Consider the following 21661-nt stretch of genomic DNA (forward strand, 5'->3'; position numbering starts at 1 on the left):
ATAATTTAGACTTGCACACTTCTCTATGACTTTAATGATGACATTTTTGCCTTGTTAAATTCTTTGAAGATTAAGGCCTTAAATAGGAATTGGTTCTCTCTCAAAGTGAAATTTAAGCTATTAATTACGGAAGGGACAAAGTTATCTTCATGTAGATTAGAATCATTAGAAGCATGCACGTTTTGGATTAATAAGTTCTTTGTAAAAATAAGGCTTACTTTCTCTTGTCATTACAAATTAAACTTCTTTCACAATGGTGCTGCACCACTGAGGTGTTTCAGGGACTCCACAAACATTTGAGGCTTATAACAGAAAGATTTGTGTCTTGCAGAACCTGAATGGTACCATGGGGGGAAGCAGTGCCCTTTACTGAATAGAGCACTGGACTAGGAGCTCAAAGACCTGGCATTTATTCCTGGTTTTGCTACTGACCTACTATATGCTTACAACAAGTCTCTTCATTTCCCTGTGCTCATTTCCTTTCTATTTATTTAAATTCCTTTCTTACCAATTTAAATTGTAAACTCTTCAGGGCAGTGGATGTCTCCTTCATATGTTTGTCCTATGTCTTGTTCAATGGAATCCTGTTCCCAACTGACGCCTTCTGATAGTATTATAATCAAATGACTGAGAACTTATGGTCATAGGGTTGCAACATTATAATAGTCTTTTCTTTACATTGTTTAAAGCACCGTAAAATACTAAGTAATCTTCACAATGTCCAAAAGTGGCTATTTAAATGTTATCTCCATAGGTTATAGGTAGGGTAATAGACCCAGACAAAGCCAAGTTTTAGTAGTGTATTACAGCCCCTTTACAGTATGTCAAGATGGTGTCACTGGCAGCATTTGTCGATTCTGGATAAACAGAGAGAAAGAGGAGCCAACACTGGGCCACTATCTATTGTTTCATCACCTATGCCAGGCTTCTACCTTTATTTCCTGAAGAAAACTTTAAGGCATTCACTCTTCCATCTGGTCTTCCACCCCAAAAGCCACACAAACCAACCCCAAATATGCACTGGAGATTTCTGATGCCATAGCTATGGTGTTCAGAAATTTGGTGAGGAGCATAACATAGATGTGCCAGCAGAGGTTCCTTGTTCAGTAGTCCCAGATGAGGGGTTATAGTACTTAAAAGTATGGTCACAAACTCTGGAAATTGCAGAAGTGAAATCATTAACCCAGAAGCGTGGTTGCCAAAAGAAAGGTTTGTGAACCACTGCCCTAGGGTAAAGGCAACTATACTAGCAAAGCTCCATCTTTGCTGATGTAGCTTGTTTTGTCTAGTGAAGGTGGAGGGGGGCAAAGTGTTGTTTAATAATTAGACAGGCAAATGGCCTTTTTTACCAGTATAAACTGCATTCACACAAGAAATGCTTTACCAGTAAGGCATACCAGTGTAGTTCAGTCAGCAAAGTGCTCTAGTATAAACCAAATTGAACATTGGCAGAAAGAGGATTCCAGATAGTATAGTAATTCAAGATAGCATAGCAAATAGGGTTTTTAGCATACACACATATATTTGTGAATATTTTTATTGTTAGACCTACCAATTGTAAGGTAGAGTGGAAGGTGGAAGAGTGGGATTGGAAATAATTGGTGGAAAATAAGATGGATTTGGAGATATTTAAAGGAGAACTCTGTAGGCGTATGGAGGGTTGTCCTAGAAGAACTGAAGCAGCAGAGGCTGAAAGCAAGAATAGGAGAAAGTGACACAACAGTGAGACAAGAAGCACGGGAAAGAGAAGAAAGTAGTAAAAAAGGAGAGAGATGCAGGAAGTAGTACAGAGACCCAGAATGAGGATTAGGAGACTCAGAGACCCAGCAGTGATGATAAAGTGTTTTAAATTCTTGTGGAAGATTCTTGCGGAAAGAGACAGGTAGTCAGTAAAGGGACTTGAGCAGGGTCGTGATATAATAGCTACAAGCTTTACAGCTGCACAAATATTTCATTACTCCAGTATGTTGGCTTCTGCACTCTGCTTCACTCCTAAATATGTTCTTCATGTCCTTGACATCAAGGAATCTTGCAAATGAACAGAAGCACTGTCAAAAGTCCTTGCTCTAGGTATTTATTCTGTCAAATGAAAATGGGTTTCTCCTTCTGCAACCTTCTGTGCATTTGTCACAGTGCCACATCTACAATTACACTTTTTGTGCCTGGAAATAAGGGGCCTGCCTTTTACCTAGTTACCATGTGGAATAGATGCAGAGCATTTACTCATCATAAAAGAGATAAATCCCCAGATGTTTGAACTCTCTGTAATTGTATCTAATGACAGCTATATATAGCCCTAGTTAATTATTTAAAATTATATTTCTTTTTTACCAGAGAGCCATATGTGTGACAGTACATTCTGCAGGCTCCTATTTCTGTTGATTATTCATAAAACATTCATTTTAAAAGTAAACAGAATAAACTTGACTGCAGTCTCACCAAGTACAGCTCTTAGATGGAGATAAACCCAATTTCCATCTGAATTCTGAGTCTTCCCTGACACTTCATAAATCTGAAAGAACCTGTTTTTCCTAAGTGGCCCAGAGGTTACAGAACAACTTGCCAAACTGAATAGCAGTATACATTTGGAGCATTCCTTCTGGCTGTTTTATGTCTGAAGGCTTGAATGAAGCAACATGAATCTGACAGAAAATAAACTGGAGATGCAACTGATGCATGTTAACTTGCCCCAATGAAAAAAATAAATTGTCCTTGCAAAAATCAATGCCATTTTGTAAACCAATTAAACCCCAGGGATTTTTAATTTGTAAAATGTATGTTGGGCTTGACTTTTGCATTATTTCATCTGATTTGAAAAAGAGAGCAAGAGAAAACCAGTACAAACGCTTTAAGCCCCCATAAAATTTAATTACAAAGTCAAACATTCAACTAAGAGGCGATCCCTAGCATTGCTAAAAGGAGCTATCAGAGTTGGGTAGGGTTTAGCAATTATTTTGGTATATGCTTTCTATCAAGAGTTGTCAGAAAGAGCCCCTAAAACAGGGGTTGGCAACCTATAGCCTTTAGGCCACATCCAGCCTGCAGACATCTTCTCCGGACTACCACAGCAGGGGGAAATTGGCAGCATTCAGAATCAGCTGCATGCAGCAGCATACAGCACCAGAGAGAATTAGCAGCATGTGGCAACGTTCAGTTGCAGTGGAAATCAGCAGCACATGGAGGTATTCAGCAGTAAGGAAAACTGTAGTGGCTGGGTTGCAAGCCGTGGCCCGCTTGGGACTGAGCTGCATTTATTCAGCCTGCCATTAATAAAAGGGTGCTGATCCCTGCCCTAGGAAACCATTCCAGCTGTGGACGACCCTTGTGGTGAGCCACATTTTGCTGCCATCAAATCAATTTGGTGGAGCAGAGAAGCTGACCCATTTTGGGATCATGGTTCACTGTCTTTATGCATATGGGAATCAAATATAATTTTAATATTTTTCAAGTTAGCTAACAAAATATATTAACAATAGCAATCACTTCTCATTAGCCACCTATCTATCATCTTGTGCTAGACACCTTGCATAAACTAAGGTAATTTGAGGTTTTACACACAGCACAGATTCCAAAGATGGACTATGACTTTGAATGCTAAAAAATCTATCTGTGTGCAATACTTTCCCTCCTCCTTCATAGTTGACCTTCATAGAATATGTTTGAAATCAGAACTTCAACTAAGTTTGGTGATTCTTAGGGTGAAGTTACATGTTACACTTAGGCCATACTAAGGGTGCTTAAAATGTGAGCATTCAGATGTTAAAACTAATTAACTTGTGCTAAATACCCTCTGAGAATGTCAAAGTTAGGCCACTTCAGGCAAGGGTTAACTAGGCCCAGCTCATGTTAGGGTAACTTCACTTTTTTCTACAGGGATAAATTAGCAATTTGCAGTCCCCCAGCATCCCAGGATACAATGTTGCCATCTCCCTCCCCAAACTGGAGTCCAGGTATCCTGGCTCTTAGCCACCCTCTAGTGGCAAGTCTGAGCTGTGCAGGTGAGAAATGGTATGAACCCTTAGTGTGTGTCGCCCACATCACATTCTAACTTTGAAGCTGTTTAACATTCCAGAGATTCAGTGTGATCTAAGTCTAACATGCAACTGCACCCTCAGCCTCTTTTTCACCCATCCCCCAAAAAACAACCCTGTCAGGCTTCTACAGATACAAATGCAAGAAACAGTGTCCCTATACCGCATTTTGTTTAACAGAATAGTGGAAACTAATCTAAATATGATTTTAGGGGTGTGTAGGAAGCAATTGGTAAGTGGAAATGATTTTTTTTCTCCTCTCCAAATTGCAGTGATCAGACTTTGGGTAGTCATGACAGTCTCCGCAAGGCAGCCACTTCCATTCAGCTTCATCTACAGAAAGGCACCAGCTTCCAGCAAAGTTTGGCTCGAACGGTTTGTCCTTTTGTTTCTTTCAGTATTCCTGAAGCAATGAAATTCCCTTGATCCCTTTAATTAACAATCTGCAATAATAATCAGAGAGAGGTGGCTGCTTTCCTGAGCATGCATACATTATTGCTGAAGTATAATTGAAATGTATTGGGAATATTTTTGTTTCTCTCTCTGCTATTCTGTCCTTTTGGTTATTATGGAGAATACTTCAACATAAGAAGACCAAATGTTACTTTTTTTAAAGGAATTCAATTTGATCAGAGTCTAACAATACTTGTGATATCAGCCTTTTTCTAGATGGTCCTTGTAGATTTTGGAATTGAGTAATTGTAAAAATACTTAAAGTATTGTACAAGATAAATCAGATCCTGATCCTAGTCTTTATTACTGAAATCCTGAGTATTTGGATAAAAGAGAAAGATCATGCTTGCATATGCATGTGTCTAAGCATGCACATATTTCTTTTAAACATGTTGTCTTATCACAGTTCAACTCGAGAGATCCTTGTACAGATGATTTGTGATTAAGATACCCTGGAATGGATTATTGAGCTTTAATTACACTGATCTATGCTGCTACATATAAGCTTTATTCCCAGTGGCAACCTTGAATTACTTCTAACCCAAACTTCACAGTGCAGAGGAAACTTTGATGTTCAAGGCAGTTTTCACTGGTGATGTGTTGACTTTATCCACAGACAGTGCCAATTATCTGCTTTAAGCAGATATACTATCAACTTGAGTCTATCAAAATATAGATCAGATAACAGATTACTAATATAAAATAAGTTTTTTTTTCTATTGCTGATATATGTCACCATAAGAAATATCAGATTCTGTGCAGTATCTCTACTATACCATTAAAAAATAGAATAACGAGTCTAAAGAGGATATTGGTTTTAAAATAGCTTTTTTGAGCCCTTTGATTCTTTAAACAGATAGAAAGCAGAGTGAATATATGGAAATATACAGTAGTGGCTCATGTTGTGTGTGCTCTTCTTTACAAGGACTTGTATTTAGGTTCATCCGCCCTCCCTTCCCTCTGCAAGCAATTGGCAAATACAGCATATGAGATTCCATTGGTAGCAGGAAGGTTTTAGATTCAGGGAACGGGAAGTATGAAACACAGAGGCATTTGTCACTAGGCCACCATTTCTTCAAATGATTGGTGACCCCAGTTCATCTGGTTGTCTGGCAGATGATCTGTAGAAAATGTAATAATAGCCACTCTTGTGCTGTGCAGTGAGCAGGAATTACTGAGATAATATAGGAATTTCTGGGTGAATTCTGTCACCTGCGTCAGCCTATATGATCATAATGCTCCCTTCTAACCTTCTAATTTTTGCGTGAAAAAGTTTAACCTTCAGAGGTGGTCTCAAACATTGAGCAGACAGTATCTTTTTCCAGGTGACCAGTAGCATAATTGAGGGGTGGTGACCAAGACAACAACCTCAGGTGTCACCTTTGGATGGATGTGGGGGGAAGCCAGCTGTTTCTGCAGTGGAAGCTGATCGCATTGCTGTAGTTGGCACAGCCTGAGCAGGTATTATGCTGGGTTCTGTGCGGCTGCCCTGGACATGGATCTATGCTGCTACACCCCTGCAGGCCACAGTCCAGACTTCGATACTCAGTGGGTGCCTCTGCATGAGATGTTTACTGTAGAGTAGACTAATTAGCTCTGCAGCAAACATTTTGGTGTTTATACATGCAAAGCTATTATGCTGAAGTAAACTAAAAAACTTTGCAGCAGGGTAGTACTTATAAAAAATCTAACACCCTACTGAGGAGTTTTTTTTACTTTGCAGCAGTGTATGTGTAAACGCTGACAGCTGACTGGGGCATGAGGGTACTTCAGGGTAGGTGCTGCCTCCTGGCTAGCCCCAAACTAAAGGACCCCTCTGCCCCATCCAGTCTCTCTGCAGCATGTTGAGCTGGGTCAGAGCAGCCCCACCCGGGCTCACAGGCTGACTCCCAGGGCCCTCTGCCAACTGGCACTACTCTGACCCAGTTCAACAGGCTACACTCCTAGGCACACATGAAATTGTGGCACCTGGGAACAATTAACTCCAGCGCAATAAACACTGGAGTAATATGAATGTCTAGACGCACTCAATTCCCAGAAGTTTGTTCTGCCCTCACAGTTGATAGTCTTTAGAGGATCTAAATGGAAAGCCGAAGTCCAAGGGTTGCTTGTCACAGATTGTCAAGAGAACCTATCAAACAACCTAACACATTAATTTTTTTCCCAAGAAGCATTTTCTTCTATAACTTCACATGTTATTTAAAAAGAAAACCAAACCCTTCAGATTCTGTACCAATGTCAGCTGATGCCTTCTGCAATAAAAATTCATAACTATCCTTCAAGGCAATTATGAAACTTAAATTTTTAAGTTCTCTGAGATCTGCAACTAAAGGGGCTTATAAACATGCATATCATTAACATGATATTATTATTAACATTATCATAACATGAGCCGGCAGTGTGACGAAGCCATCAGAAAAGCCAATGGCACTTTATCATGCATCAGCAGATGCATGACGAATAGATCCAAGGAGGTGATACTTCCCCTCTATCGGGCGCTGGTCAGACCGCAGTTGGAGTACTGCATGCAATTCTGGGCGCCGCACTTCAAGAGGGATGCGGATAACCTGGAGAGGGTCCAGAGAAGGGCCACTCGTATGGTTAAGGGCAGACCAAGCCCTACGAGGAGAGACTAGAGAACCTGGACCTTTTCAGCCTCCGCAAGAGAAGGTTGAGAGACGGCCTTGTGGCTGCCTATAAGTTCATCACGGGGGCACAGAAGGGAATTGGTGAGGTTTTATTCACCAAGGCACCCCCGGGGGTTACAAGAAATAATGGCCACAAGCTAGCAGAGAGCAGATTTAGATTGGACATTAGGAAGAACTTCTTCACAGTTCGAGTGGCCAAGGTCTGGAACAGGCTCCCAAGGGAGGTGGTGCTCTCCCCTACCCTGGGGGTCTTCAAGAGGAGGTTAGATAAGCCTCTAGCTGGGGTCATCTAGACCCAGCACTCTTTCCTGCCTATGCAGGGGGTCAGACTCGATGATCTATTGAGGTCCCTTCCGACCCTAACATCTATGAATCTATTACTATTTATTTTACTCTTATTCATGATTGCATAAGTGCCTCATATTTTAGGGTGCCTGGAAGAAGAGAAGCAGCCTTTGAATGTTAAATTTGTCATGGAGTAAACACTGGTGAAGTCATGAAGCTCAGGAAAAAAATATTTTTTTTAATCCAGCAAAAGCAGAAATGTGCTGCCCAGGTCACCCTTATTGCTGAACTGCAAAATTACCAATTACAGATGTGTAAATGATATTTTTAAAAACTAAAAATTCTAATCCATGGTGGTGGGAAAAAATATCGTGGCTTTTTCAACCTGATTCAATTCAAATCTGTCACATAGACAAATGGCTTATGCACTGTTTAAATAAAAAGATAATATGCAAGGAGATAGGATTGTCCCATATCTATGCTCAGAATATGTCCTCACCACACCCCAAATGTGGCTGGAGTTATTTGCTTTCAATTCTGCCAACTCCCCTTCTCCCACTTAGGTATGTGAATCCCTTAAAATATGGTGCTAATGCCACTCCAGAGGCACTTCCTGTGGCAGCTGCAAAGCAAGCTAGAGGCAGAGATCTTCAGAACAGTCATAAGTAGGGAGCACCACTAGAGTGGTTTTCTTGCTTTGCCAAGTTTGTGAAGGCACCTGGTAGGCCTAGGGATCAAAGACACCAGGCCACCAACCAAGTAATGCTTACATGCAGGTAAGGAAACCACAATATCAGTTCTTCTCTCCTGAACCTCTTTTCCAACTAAAATATCAGTCTAAGAGCAAAGCTTTTCTAAAAGTTTTGTAAGGTTACACAAATATATTTCCAGAAAAAAAGCATTTATTGTGATGAAGGATTCATTGTTCTTGTTTATCAGCTCTTCAACATGCTGTTAGTTGCCTGAGCCAAACAGCTGTGTTAGTGATTATATCTGATGGCAAGGGAACAGTATACTGGAAGAAAGAGGGGGCAAAAGATCTGGCATTGTGTCTTCATACTTCACATTGTCAGCTATTTATCTTCAGTCCAGAGATTATGGCTAGGTATAGACAGTCAAAAAGCCCAAGGCTGAATCAATTCAGTCTTTGCAGGTCAGTTTAAGATGCACAAATTAAATTGAAACAGAAGTGAACAGACATTTACCTTTGACACAGGAAATGCATCCACGTGCCTGCAGTGAGTGGCTCAGGCCAGAACCTGGGGGGTGCTAGAGCACAGCTCTGACTGTGTGTTCACTCCCTCTTCCTGCTGCCTCCAAAGACTCTGGGATTTGCAGTCCAGAATTACAGCAGCAGGATTCTGCAGGGTTGCTCATCACTTCCTCTTCCAGCTTCCCAGGTGCCTCTGGGATTTGTAGTCCACAGTTGCAGCCATTAGTAGATTTGAGTGTGGGAAGGGATGTTTAACCCCCTCCCTGGCCCCATACACCAACTGGGGGGTGGGGCTTGGGTGGGGCAGTCCCCCACTCATCTCACTGCAGACTGGGCTGAATTCCAAGCTGGGCTTTCTCCCCCGCAACCTTTTGTCAGCCAGCCCTCATTGCTACAGCTAGGCAGCAGTGGGGCGGGGCCAGCTCTGCTCTCTGGAGCAGAAGCACAGCCCAGCCCAGGGCTGCAAAGTGTTCTGGGATGATGGGGGACTGTAATTTAACTTGAATTGGGAAGGGGTCTGGGACAGAAGTTTCAAAAACTTGTTTGACCCAAATCTATTAAATCTGATATTCATTCAACCAGGTTTATCTTAAACCAGTTTAAGCCATTTTGAAGGTGGTTTATGTGCACTGAGCTTGTGTTTTGTTACAGGTTTAAACCAGTTTCTGATCACTTAAACTGGTTTATATGTAACTTCTGTCCCTAGCCTAAGTGACATTAGACTGGTTGAGCCAAATTAACAGTGAATGCTAGTGCATGAACCTCGAATGTTTTCTGTGCTTTTTAAACTTTTCAACAAATGCATATTCTGATATACTGTAAGGAGTAACTCTCTGATGATAAGGGTTTAGATTCATATTCAGACCAGTATAATATCAAACTTAATAGGAATGTCCTTCTCCCGTAACTATTTTCTTGGATATCCATGCATCTATTGCAGGGGGGGAGAAAGAGAGAGAGAGAGACTTTTTTTTTCTATAAAGTTTTAAGAAAATAGCTTTTAATTGTTTTAATTTAAAAAAAAGACAGGTAGGTGCTCACCCTAAGCAACACACAGAAGAATGGTAGCATTTTGCTCACCAGAATGAAAAATGAGTGTGCATAAGGACTTTTTCATAGGATTATTTATAAAGCAGAGACTCCATAAGCCCTCAGAGAACCAGTAACTGAATGCTCAAAGTGCTTAGGCAGTGCAGCTGAAGAAATATTGTTAAAGGTAAAAAAAAAAAAAAAAATCATGGAAAAATGGTACCATATTTATTTGAATAAAAGATGGCCCTGATTATAGGATAACCCCCCCCCCTCCAATTAGATTCTGTATATAGAAAAATTATGAATTTGTTATAAGTTTCCAGGTATAGAATCTAATTATTGGAAGCTTACCCTGAATTTTGCCCTGTACCACTGCTACAGTCTCATGGTTAGATACCCCCCTTGCTCTCTTCTTCCCCTTAACTTTTTCCCTTGGTAGCCCCTTTCCACTCTCCTTAATGTCAGACCCCGCTCTCCCTGAGCACCTGGAAGTGAGGAGCAAATTTGAAAAAAACAAACAAAATAAACCCCTTGAAATTAAACATGGCTATAACAATTTGCGTATAGTTCCCATACACTTACTTCAGAATTGATGTACGTTACCTTTTTTTTAAAGTAGAAGGGGCTGTGGCAAGTGGCTGGGCTTTCACGGCCCTGGGGCTGTACTCTGAACATATGCAGACATTTGGTAGGCCTCTGAGTTCAGGCATGCCATTTTTAGGCTTTTACAACCTGTGAATGTATCTCCATTGCAACGTTGAAGATGATGGTGCTGAATTCCAGGCTGGATGGGGATGACATGCGTCTTGCCGTCTGGCAACCAAATGGTGGTGGTAGTATAGCCATTGTAGGGCTCCCGCATGAGGTCAATGGTACTGACCAGCATGCCAAGCTCTTGTAAGGTGTTGAAGATGTGGCATCTCAATCTATTCCCACATATAGAGTGGGATTGAGCTTTCAGAACAATCTTAAGAGTGGAAGAAAATATTTTATGTAGGGGTGAGTGTTACCTGACACAGGTTAGGAAGCTTGCTTTCAGCCACTTAAATATAATTTGGGTCCTTCTATGTGCAGACATTCATGTGGACAGCTAGAAGTAAGTCAGTTGAAGATAGGCACTGACAGGTCCATGGCAGGGTTGGGGCCTGTCCAGTCTGGAGGGGGAGCATAGATTCATAGATGTTAGGGTCGGAAGGGACCTCAACAGATCATCTAGTCTGACTCCCTACATAGGCAGGAAAGTGTGCTGGGTTCAGATGACCCCAGCCAGATGCCTATCTAACCTCCTCTTGAAGACCCCCAGGGTAGGGGAGAGCACCACCTCCCTTGGGAGCCCATTCCAGAACTTAGCCACTCTAACTGTGAAGGAGTTCTTCCTAATGTCCAGTCTAAATCTGCTCTCTGCTAGCTTGTGGCCATTATTTCTTGTAACACCCAGGGGCACCTTGGTGAGTAGAGCCTTACCAATTCCCTTCTGTACCACCATGATGAATTAATAGGCAGCCACAAGGTCGCCTTTCAACCTTCTCTTGCGGAGGCTGAAGAGGTCCAGGAGCCCTAGTCTCTCCTCGTACAGCTTGGTCTGCAAGCCCTTAACCATATAAATGGCCCTTTTCTGGACCCTATCCAGGTTAACCACATCCCTCTTAAAGTGTGGCGCCCAAAACTGGACGCAGTATTCCAACTGCGGTCTGACCAGCGCCCGAGCAGTTGAGGACGGGTGTTAAAATAGCACAGCCCTGGGGCTGTGGCAAGTGCCTGGGCTTTCACAGCCCTGAGGCTGTGCTGTGAAGATGTGCAGACATTTGTTAGGTTGGGATGACCAATTTTAGATTGAGTTAACTCAGGCCATTCAGGCATACTATTTTTAGCCTGATTGAAGCCCTGTGAATGCTCATCCATTTATATAACCCTAAACTTAGGGCAAACTAAATGTAGCACTTGCATAGCCCTGTAATAATTCTTTTGACCTTATGTTTCACACCTATAGCATGCATAAAACATTTAGCTGTTAAAAAGTGTTTCTTGAGAAGTGGCTTCAAACCCCATCCACACAAGCTTTACTGAGTGAAAAATTAACCCCTTAATGGGGGTTGGCATTGCCAGTGAAGAGCTTTCAGCACAAAATCCAATCCAAAACTACTTTATAGTGAAGCTGCTGACAGAGTTCCTCTTCAGGGAGGACTCAGTCAATACCTCATGCTCCTTATCTCTACAGAATGTTCTCACATTTTTAATATCTGGGTGAAGTACAAATCTTCAACAGCAATCATTGGCAGCCATTGCTCTTGAGAAACAATGAAGATTGTGCTTTTGGTGTGTTACCGGGTACCACCACAGCTTCGAGTGGCTGAATCTGATGCGTGACAAGCAGACCCTCCAGCAAGCTGCACATACAAACTCGGTTGAGCTTGCACTGGCATGCAGAGTACCGTTTTGCCTTGCCTGCCCCTGATTCCTCTTCTCTATCTCATCATTGACCCTCTCCATCTTAAAGCAATGTAAGCCCTGCTTCACAGAGGCTTTCCATTCACAGTGGTCCAATGTGATTGACCCCCAGTGTTGGTCATTGATGCACAGCTCATGAAGGTTTTTCTTGCAGACATCAACAAAATGGAGTTGAGACCATCCAAGTTGATGACCAGCTCACCTTAGAGCATATCCTTGGAGATTCAGCCATCACTCATATGATGAGTCCTAACCAATGAAGCAGCCTTCTCCAGGGGGCCAGGAATTCCCCAGACCCTAGAGTGGCACAATACTGGCGGTGGGCTCAGTGCACATGCACAGATATAAAAGGCAGAAGCCGCACTTTGGGGTCCAGCTGGGGTGACAGACACATGGGCAGAAGCCTGCTGTGACCCCGCAAGCCCAAAACCCCCAGAAGATGTGGTGGACCCTGACCTTGACCCGCAGCACAGCTAGGAGGTAAGCGAGGCCTGTAGTGGGAGGGAGTTAGTCAGTTGCAGAAGGCAGCTGAGAACAGCCGAGAAGGGTCACGACCCACCCTGGCTCCTACTTGGCCCAGGTCCCCAGGGAGCCATGTGATCAGAGCATGAAAACAGATGTGCTCTGGGCCTGGCATGCGAGTTAGTGCGGGATTTCAGGCAGGAGGGTGCACAGGAAGGGCACGAGGCTGTAGGTGGGCAAGAAGAGAAGGGTTGGCACAGTAGTAGCCCAGATTACTACCTGTGCAATGGTGGTGACGCGCCGTGCCCTGAAGACACCCCTCCCTGCAGCTGGAGTCCCCCCCTCTGGTCACCATGCCCTAGAACTTCACAACAGATACAAACCTCTTACAACATCAGCAGAGGCAGCAGATTTGCCAGCACCTGAGGAAGGCAGGCAACCACCAGTCACACCTAAGAAGAGGCACACAGTGGTAGTTGTGGGAGACTCCCTCTTATGGAGGACTGAGGGTGTGATCTACTACCCTGAACCCTTAGCCTACAAAATCTGATGCCTTCTAGGGACCTGTATCCAGGATGTAAATGAGAGGATCCCAAAACTTATCCAGCCCATCAACCACTGCCCTGTGCTTCTCATCCATGTGGGCACAAATGACATGGCACGGGCCAACCCCAGCCAGGTCATGAGTGACTACAGGGCTCTGGGGGCTGGGCTTAGATGGTCGGGGGCACAGGTGGTTTTCTCCTCAATCTTCCTAGTTACAGGCCATGGGCACAGGAAGAAGAGATGTATTGAACAGGTAAACAGAAAACTGAGGCATTGATGACACTATGAAGACTTCAGCTTCTTCAATCACATTCCACACCTCAGGGAGAGTGGCAGCGGCCTGCTGGGAAGAGAAGGCCTCCACCTCACCCCAATGGGAAAGAAGTTCTTTTCAACTGGATTGGCTGACCTGCTTGACAGAGCTTTAAACTAAGATAGCCAGGGGATGGGCAGACAACCATTGGAACAAGCCCAAGAGGGGAGAAACACATAATCAGTAGATCAGGAAACCCAATCAAACTTACCCCTACCCCAGCTGAAAGACAGGACTTTCCTAAGTACACAAAGAAGCCAAGGGCTTCAAATGGCAGGCTCAGCTGCCTGTACACTAATTCCAGGAACGTGGGTAACAAGCAAAAGGAACTGGCCCTCCTGCTTAGCAACAACAAATATCTCACATGGATAACAGAGACCTGGTGGGACTCCACCTATGACTGGACCACAGGTATAGATGACTATACCTTGTACAGAAATGATCAGGCTGGGAGGAAGGGCGGAGGCGTAGCTCTTCATGTCACAGAGCAGTATACTTCCCTACTAGCTGACATAGGCACCCAACGAGGGTGACTTGAAACCCTCTGGTTTAGAATATGGGGAGAACGTGGTGAAGGGGATATTACTGTAGGAGTCCATTACAGACCTCCTAAGCATGAGGAAGACCTTGACCATGAATACTCTAGAGAACAAACAGAGGCTGCATGCTCTTGGCGCATGGTTGTCATGGGTGATTTCAACTGCCCTGACATCTCATGGGAGGAGCATTCACCCAAATCTGATCAGTTGCACATCTTCCTCACCTGCATTGACAAGCTCTGTCTGACTCAAGAAGTCTACGGGCTGACACAAAAAGAGGCACTGCTAGAACTGGTTCTAGCCAAAGGGGATGATCTAGTGAGTGACCTGAGGATTGAACAGAAGGTTCAACCTTACAGTAATCGCAAATTTATCACCTTCCTTATCCATCGCAAAGCTGGCAAATAAGTCAGCAACACAGAAATCCTCAACTTTAGGAAATCTGAGTTTCACAAGCTCAGGAGGTTGGTTGTCAAGGCCCTGGTGGATCACGATCTGACAGGGAAGGATGTCCAAGAAGAGTGGCCACTCCTTAAGGACATGCTCCTAAAACCACAAGGGAAGTCTATTCTAGCCCACAGAAAAGGTAGTAAAAGGCCTGGGGAAACCCCCTTGGCTAAATAAGGAATTCATGGACCTCCTTAATCTTAAAAGAAAAGCCGATAAGGGATGGAGGATGGGAAATAAATCTAAGAAGGATTATACATCACTGGCCCACACCTGTATGGAGAAAACCAGAAAAGCTAAGGCTGATACCGAGCTCAGGCTGGCTACAGGAATCAAGGACAATAAAAAGTCTTTCTTCAGATACATAGGAAGTCAAAAGAAAAATAAGGGCAACATTGCACTCCTGCTGAATCAAATGGAGTAGCTGACAACTGACACCCAGGAAAAAGATAATTTTCTCAATGATTATTTTTTGTTGGTTTTCCACCAGCTCAAGTGGGGTCACCACACCTGACAGGACATAGGACTACGAGGGTATGGGTGACCATACACCTACATTTAGTGAATACCTTGTGAGGGAATGTCTTAAGAGGCTGGATATCCATAAGTCGGCGGGCCCTGATGGAATGTACCTAAGAGTGCCAAAAGAGTTGGCTGTCATAGCTCAACCATTGGCATGGATATTTGAGAACTCGTGGCACTCAGGAGAGGTTTCTGAAGTCTGAAAGAGGGCCAATAGGGTTCCTATCTTCAAGAAAGGAAGGAAGGAAGATCAAGGGAACTACAAGCCAGTCAGTTTGACCTCAATCTGATGTAGACATTGGTGTCAGTAGTGGGCTGGCCAAGTTTGCCGACAACACCAAATTCTGGGGTAAAGCACCCACACCTGAGGAGAGGAGGGTGATCCAGGCAGATCTTGACAGGCTTAGGAAATGGGCAGACAAGAACCTGATGGTGTTTAACACCGAAAAATGCAAGGTTCTCCACCTTGGGAAGAAAAACCTGCAGCATGCTTATAGGCTTGGCAGTGCTACGCTGGTTAGTACTACAGATGAAAGGGACTCGGGGGGTCATGATTGACCACAAGATGAACATGAGCCTTAAATGTGATGCTGTGGCTAGTAAAGTGAGCAAAATGCTGGCTTGCATCCATAGATGCTTCTCAAGCTAATCCCAGGACATCATTCTCCCATTGTACTCAGTCTTGGTGAGGCCACAGCTGGAGTACTGCATCCAGTTTTGGGCTCCACAATTCAAAACGGATGTGGAGAAGCTTGAGAGAGTGCAGAGGAGAGCCACATGCATGATCAGAAGTCAGGAAAACAGACCTTATGAAGAGAGGCTGAGAGCCATGGGACTCTTCAGCCTGGAAAAGCGTAGGCTCAGGGACGATCTGGTGGCCACCTACAAGCTTATCAGGGGTGTTCACCAGGATCTGGGGGAACATCTGTTCACCAGAGCACCCCAAGGAATGACAAGATCAAATGGTCACAAACTCCGCCGCGACTGATTCAGGCTGGACATAAGGAAGAACTTTACTGTCCGAGCCCCCAAGGCTTGGAATAGACTACCACCGGAGGTGGTTCAAGCACCCACTTTGAATGCCTTCAAGACATATATGGATGTTTATCTTGCTGGGATCCTATGATCCCTGCTGACTTCCTGCCCCTGGGGCAGGGGGCTGGACTCGATGATTCTTTGGGGTCTCTTCTAGCCCAAATGTCTATGAAATCAATCCCTGGTAAGATCTTGGAAAAAATTATCAAAGAATCCATCCACAACAGGCTGACAGAAGGCATCATTCTGAGAAACAGCATACAGCTTTGGTTCCAGTAGGCCATGCCTGACCAAGCTCATCTCCTTCCATGACCAGGTGATGTGACACCTGGATGTGGGGGCAGGTTGATGTCATTTACTAAGGGTGCACCAATAGAGATTTTGGGGGCCAATACACGTAGTCGATATTTAAGGAGGCATGTCAGCCAATACAGATCTGATTTCTGATACAGCTGGTAAATCTGTTGTGAGAGAAAGGGCGTGGGGGGCGCATATCAATGCCCCCCATGGTGAGAGAGGGGGCAGGGGCAGGCACTGTCTGGTGGTGGGAGGTGGCTCCTGCTGCTGCTTGCTCCCCAAGAGGGTACAGGGGAGGGGCATGTACTCCTGAATCTACACGGGGTGGGGTGGGCTGCAGCCAGGGTTGTGCGGGGTTCTTCTCAGCAGGGGCTGGGCTTGGAGCAGGCACCAGCAGTGCTGGGAGGATTCTGCATCCATCCTGAATTTCACCACCGGTTGCCCAGTGCAGCCCCGGCTCTTCCTGGCACGTGGGTGGAGGCGGGGCATTGAGCCAGGGCTGTGGCTTGCAGCAGTGGTGCTGGGAGTGCAGCGGCAGTGAAATTTGGGGTGCATGCAACATCTTCCCAATGCTGCCAGTCCCTGCTCTGAGCCCAGCCCCCGCTGACAAGAGCCCCATGCAGCCTCGGCTGCAGGCCTCCCTGCTCCACACAGATCCAGAGGCACACACCACTCCCCTGCTTTCCAGGGGTGAAAGTTGTGGCGGGAGCCACCCTCCCCCCAGGAGCCCTCCCCCACTTGGGCAGTGCCTGCTGCTGCCCCCTCCCTCACCACAGGAGCTGTTGATGTGCCCCCCCCCACACCCCTTCCCTCCCCCAGCCCCTTCCACCACACCGGATTTACCAGCTGGAGGCAGTTCTCCATGCTACCGGCTGTGCTCCTCGCTGCCTGAGTGCTGTGCTGCTGCTATGTGCAGCATGGGCATTTATTGGCCAAATCATTGGCCCCATCAGGCTGATATCTGATACGGACAATTTTCATTATATCAATACTGATCCGATATCAGACTAATGTATTGGTGCATCTCTATCATTTACTTGGATTTCAAAAAAGCCTTTGACTGGTCTCCTATGATGTCTTCATGGCAAAACTGGGGCACTGTGGCCCTGACAGCCTTACAGACTGATGGCTTGGGAAGTAGCTCAGTGGTCGAACCCAGGGTGTGATTGTTGATGGAACTGAGTCAGCATGGCATGTGGTGACTAGTGATGTCCCTCAGGGTTCAGTACTCAGACCGGTACTCTTTAATATATTAATTAATGATCTGGATTTGGGTGTCAGAAATGAACTAGTTAAGTTGGGGAAGCACAGTTACACTGGAGAATAGGCTGGGGATCCAGGCTAACTTGGATAAGCTCGCAAAGTGGACAGATACAAACCTGATGACTTTGAACAGAGAGTAATGCAAGATCTCACACCTCATACCTATAGAAGCGCCAGTGCTTCGCTCACTAGCACTAAGTCTGAAAGAGACTTGGGGGCCATGATTGACCATAAGATGAATATTAGCCACCAATGTGATGCCACAGCTGGCAAACAAATAAAACTCTGGCTTGCATCTAGTAATGCATCTCAAACAAGACCCAAGATGTCATTCTTCCACTTTATTTGGTCTTGGTGAGGCCGCAGCTGGATTACTGCATCCAGTTCTGGGCTCCACACTTTAAAAGGACATGGAGAAGCTCAAGAGAGTCCAGAGGAGAGCCACACACATGATAAGAGGTCAAGAGAGCAGGCCTTATGAGGAGAGGCTGAGAGGCATGGGACTCTTCAGGTTGAAAAAGCATAAGCTCAGGGGAGACTTGGTGGCAGCCTATAAGTATATTAGGGATGTACATGAGGACCTAGAAGAACATCTGTTCCCCTAGGGAAAATAAGGTCCAACAGTCACAAACTGCTGCAGGACCATTTTAGATTGGACATAATGAAGAACTTCTTTACCGTCCAAGTCTCCAGAGTCTGGAATAGACTCCCCCCAGGAGTGGTGCAAGCACTTACTCTGGGCACACTCAAGATGCGTTTAGATGATTATCTTGCTGGGGTCTTCTGACCCAAGCTGACTTCCTGCCCTTGGGCAGGGGGGCTGGACCACATGATCTTGCAAGGTCCCTTCCAGCCCTAATGTCTATGAAATCTATTAAATGAAGTCAGTGGTATCTTGTGATAAGAAATATTTCTTGTTTCCTAACAAGAGGCATTCCCTAACAAAAGGAATTTCTTTGTGTTTTAAGACACTTAGTGATACAGCAAACCAATGTGAAAAATGTTGCTTAGGTATAAGAATCTCTAATAATCCTGAAGCACTATAACAAAAATCTTTTGTGTCCCATTAATGTGCACATAGCCTATTTTATTGTTGTTCTAGGCTGACAGGTCTAAATGAGGCTTAATATACTGTAATGTACTATGTAGGCCAAGAATACTGTGTATGTGTTGCTCTTGGCATTTAACAGTTCAAAAATAGTTACAATTACGAGGTAGAATTATTGCTAACAAATAAAAAATAGTCTTTCAAGCAGTGATATTTCAAGCACTGAACAGTCCTGGAAGATAAATTAGCAGCACTCAGGATATTAGAGAACATTTGTTGTGTCAAATAATTTGCTGAACTAAAACTAACAACATGCAGCTTGGCTTCATGCTGGATGATGACATTTTAAGATATGTTGAAGTGAATTATTGATCACCCCTTTATGATAACTGACATAAATGTGAGAGCTACAGGCCTCTGTTACTAATAATAGCTGAAGAATTAACAACTCTAAAGCTAACGTAAGTAGCGTAACTAAAGGTTTCCTTTAACTCCAGGGAATGCTTGCAATAATGGACTCAAACAGGAAAAGAAAAGGGTTCTGCTTACAAGCAGAAGTGTAAGCAAGAAAATCAGGCCCAGTGGATACCATAATGAGACAGACATACACTATATGCCATCGTGTGTTATAAGCTTTCTTCTCAATCTTGGGGTGAACCCTCAGTCTCATTGAAATAAAGGTTTTGAAGGAGTAGAGTTAAATTTCATAACTTAATTATGGATATTGTGATACATTTTTAAAAAACACTCCACCTTTTGAAAACATAAAAATATGTTCATCTAATTTTTTTATACAAGTTTCTGCTTCTCACTGTTGTGGAGAAAAGTAAAAAATGTGACCCCTAAAGGCTGAACCCTAAAAATCAGGAAAAAATAAGTGCAACAAATTGTTGTTTAAAATTTTAAAAACTCCAGGAATATTAAGCTACACTTAAGTGTTTTGTTTTTTATGAGCTGACTCATCATTTTTGAATGCTTGGGGTTTGGCAGCACACGATTCATTCTGCATGTAGCAAGATTAGGCCCCTCACAGTCATTCAGGGTCTTCATAAAGCTGGAATAGCTTTGAGAAAGTCACCATCCCTGGTACGGGAACATGTACATACAGTACCTTTTATTTTAGTGTGAATTGCACTTGCTTTCTCTTCAGAAGAGACAACTGCAAAATCCTTCAGAATTTCAAAGCCTTGAGAATGCTGCTTCATAGCAATCCCTACTCTAGGGATATAACGTTAATACCACTTGGTAGCCATTTCTTGTAATCCAGCTATTAGATGCATTCAGGTACCAGATTATGATCTCTGACTCTGTCACTTTATCTCTAAATCGGGCCCTGCCAATGCTTTAATGTGGGGTGTGCAGGGAAGGATTTTTCTTGCAAGACAGGTGTAACCTCCTGTGCCTTTCTCCTGAGCGTCATGTGTTTGGGTTCTTCACAAACCTTGCCATGGCTTCTTGGGCTGCACAGCCAGGCTATTTGGAGTGGCCTCAGGTCAGATCCCTAGGGGTCTCACCTGCCACATCTTTGATAAGTAGTTTCCAATCAGGAGGACGATGTCTGGTCCTGCCCCCCTGGTATTTTCCCTTGGCCTTCCTCGCGACTGTCTCTTCTCAGGGCTCCACCTCCCCTACACCCCGCCTAATATTCTCCCCAGCACTCAGTTCCTTAGGGGCTGCAGTTGTTCACCACTGGTGAAGCTAATACTGAGCGCTCTCCACGGCCCCTTTTTGCTCTTCGGCTTACGTGGAGCCGGGCTCTACCCGGGCTCCAGCCTCCCTTGATGCATCATTGACCCCCCTAGTTCGGTACCTGCTGCCTGTCATTTGGGTCAGGGTCCCATCCTCATTGTGTTCACTGGCATCCCAGTCACTGCAGCTGCTGGCCTTAGTCCACGCCGGGTCTGTCAGCGACTCCTTGGGCCCTCGCTGGCCAAGCATTCCCTTTGTGCTCCCCTTCCGAGGGGAGCCACCAAGCCTCCTCCTCTGGATTGTCTGGATTCTCTGGCTCCTCTGGGCCAGCCAGGGACACTGTTTCCGGTCCCCCCGGCTTCCTTCCGGCTGGGTCTTTTCTGTCGGCATTGGCTGCCCACCCAGCCAATTGCCCTCAGCATGTTTTTATAAAGCATGCCCAGGTGGACGCGGGAGCCACCGCAGGTTTTTCCTTTGATCCTTTTCCTATGATCAGCTGTTGGCATGGCATCCCACCGCCTCTCCCTTGACTCTGGTAAGTTTCTCTCACAACAGGGCACAAGACAGGGAAAGATTCTGGAGAAAATTATCAAGGATTCCATCAGCAGCAGGCTAACAGAAGGCATCTTTCTGAGTGCCAGCCAACATGGCTTTGTTGCTGGAAGGTCTTGCCTGACCAACCTCATCTCCTTCGATGACCAGGTGCCACATTGCCTGGACAAGGGAGACAAGATTGATGTCATATATCTGGATTTCAAGAAGGCCTTTGACTTGGTCACCCATGATGTCCTCATGGCTAAGCTGGAAAATTGTGGCCTCAACCATCTCATGGTCCAATGACTGGGGAACTGGCTCTGGGGTCAGACCTAAAGAGTACTGTTTGATGGGAGCAAATCAACATGGCACAAAGTAACTAGTAGTGTTCCTCAGGGCTCAGTACTCGGGCCAGTACTCTTGAACATTTTCATTAACAATCTGGATTCAGGCATCAGATGCAGACTGGCAAAGTTCATGGATGACACTAAACTATGGGGGAAGGCAGTCACACTAGAGAACAGGAAGGGGATACCTGGACGGGCTCGCAAAGTGGGAGGACCAAAACCTGATGGCATTTAATGCAGACAAGTGCAGGGTGCTCCACCTTGGTGGGGAAAAAACAGCAACATACTTCTAGGCTCGGCAGTGCTACGCTCACTAGCACCATGACTGAAGGAGACTTGGGTGTCTTGATTGACCACAGGATGAACATAAGCCACCAATGCAATGCCATGGCTGGCAAAGCAAACCAAATTGGCATGCATCTACCGATGCATCTCAAGCAAAACCAGGGATGTCATCCTCCCACTCTACTCATCCTTAGTGAGGCCGCAGCTGGAGTACTGTGTCCAGT

The 21661-nt window shown here is 44.8% G+C and overlaps 1 protein-coding gene across 1 annotated transcript in view; it reads left to right on the forward strand.

Annotated features, from left to right (window-relative positions):
- Positions 1 to 21661, forward strand: part of PIK3C2G (phosphatidylinositol-4-phosphate 3-kinase catalytic subunit type 2 gamma) — a 372292-nt gene that overhangs the window by 40721 nt on the left and 309910 nt on the right. Inside the window, 1 exon segment of the mRNA XM_059726204.1 lies at positions 4304 to 4406. Coding sequence (XP_059582187.1) covers positions 4304 to 4406 — 103 coding nt within the window.

The sequence above is a fragment of the Alligator mississippiensis genome, chromosome 4 (assembly GCF_030867095.1).
Source record: "Alligator mississippiensis isolate rAllMis1 chromosome 4, rAllMis1, whole genome shotgun sequence".
NCBI classification, from domain to species: Eukaryota; Metazoa; Chordata; order Crocodylia; family Alligatoridae; genus Alligator; species Alligator mississippiensis.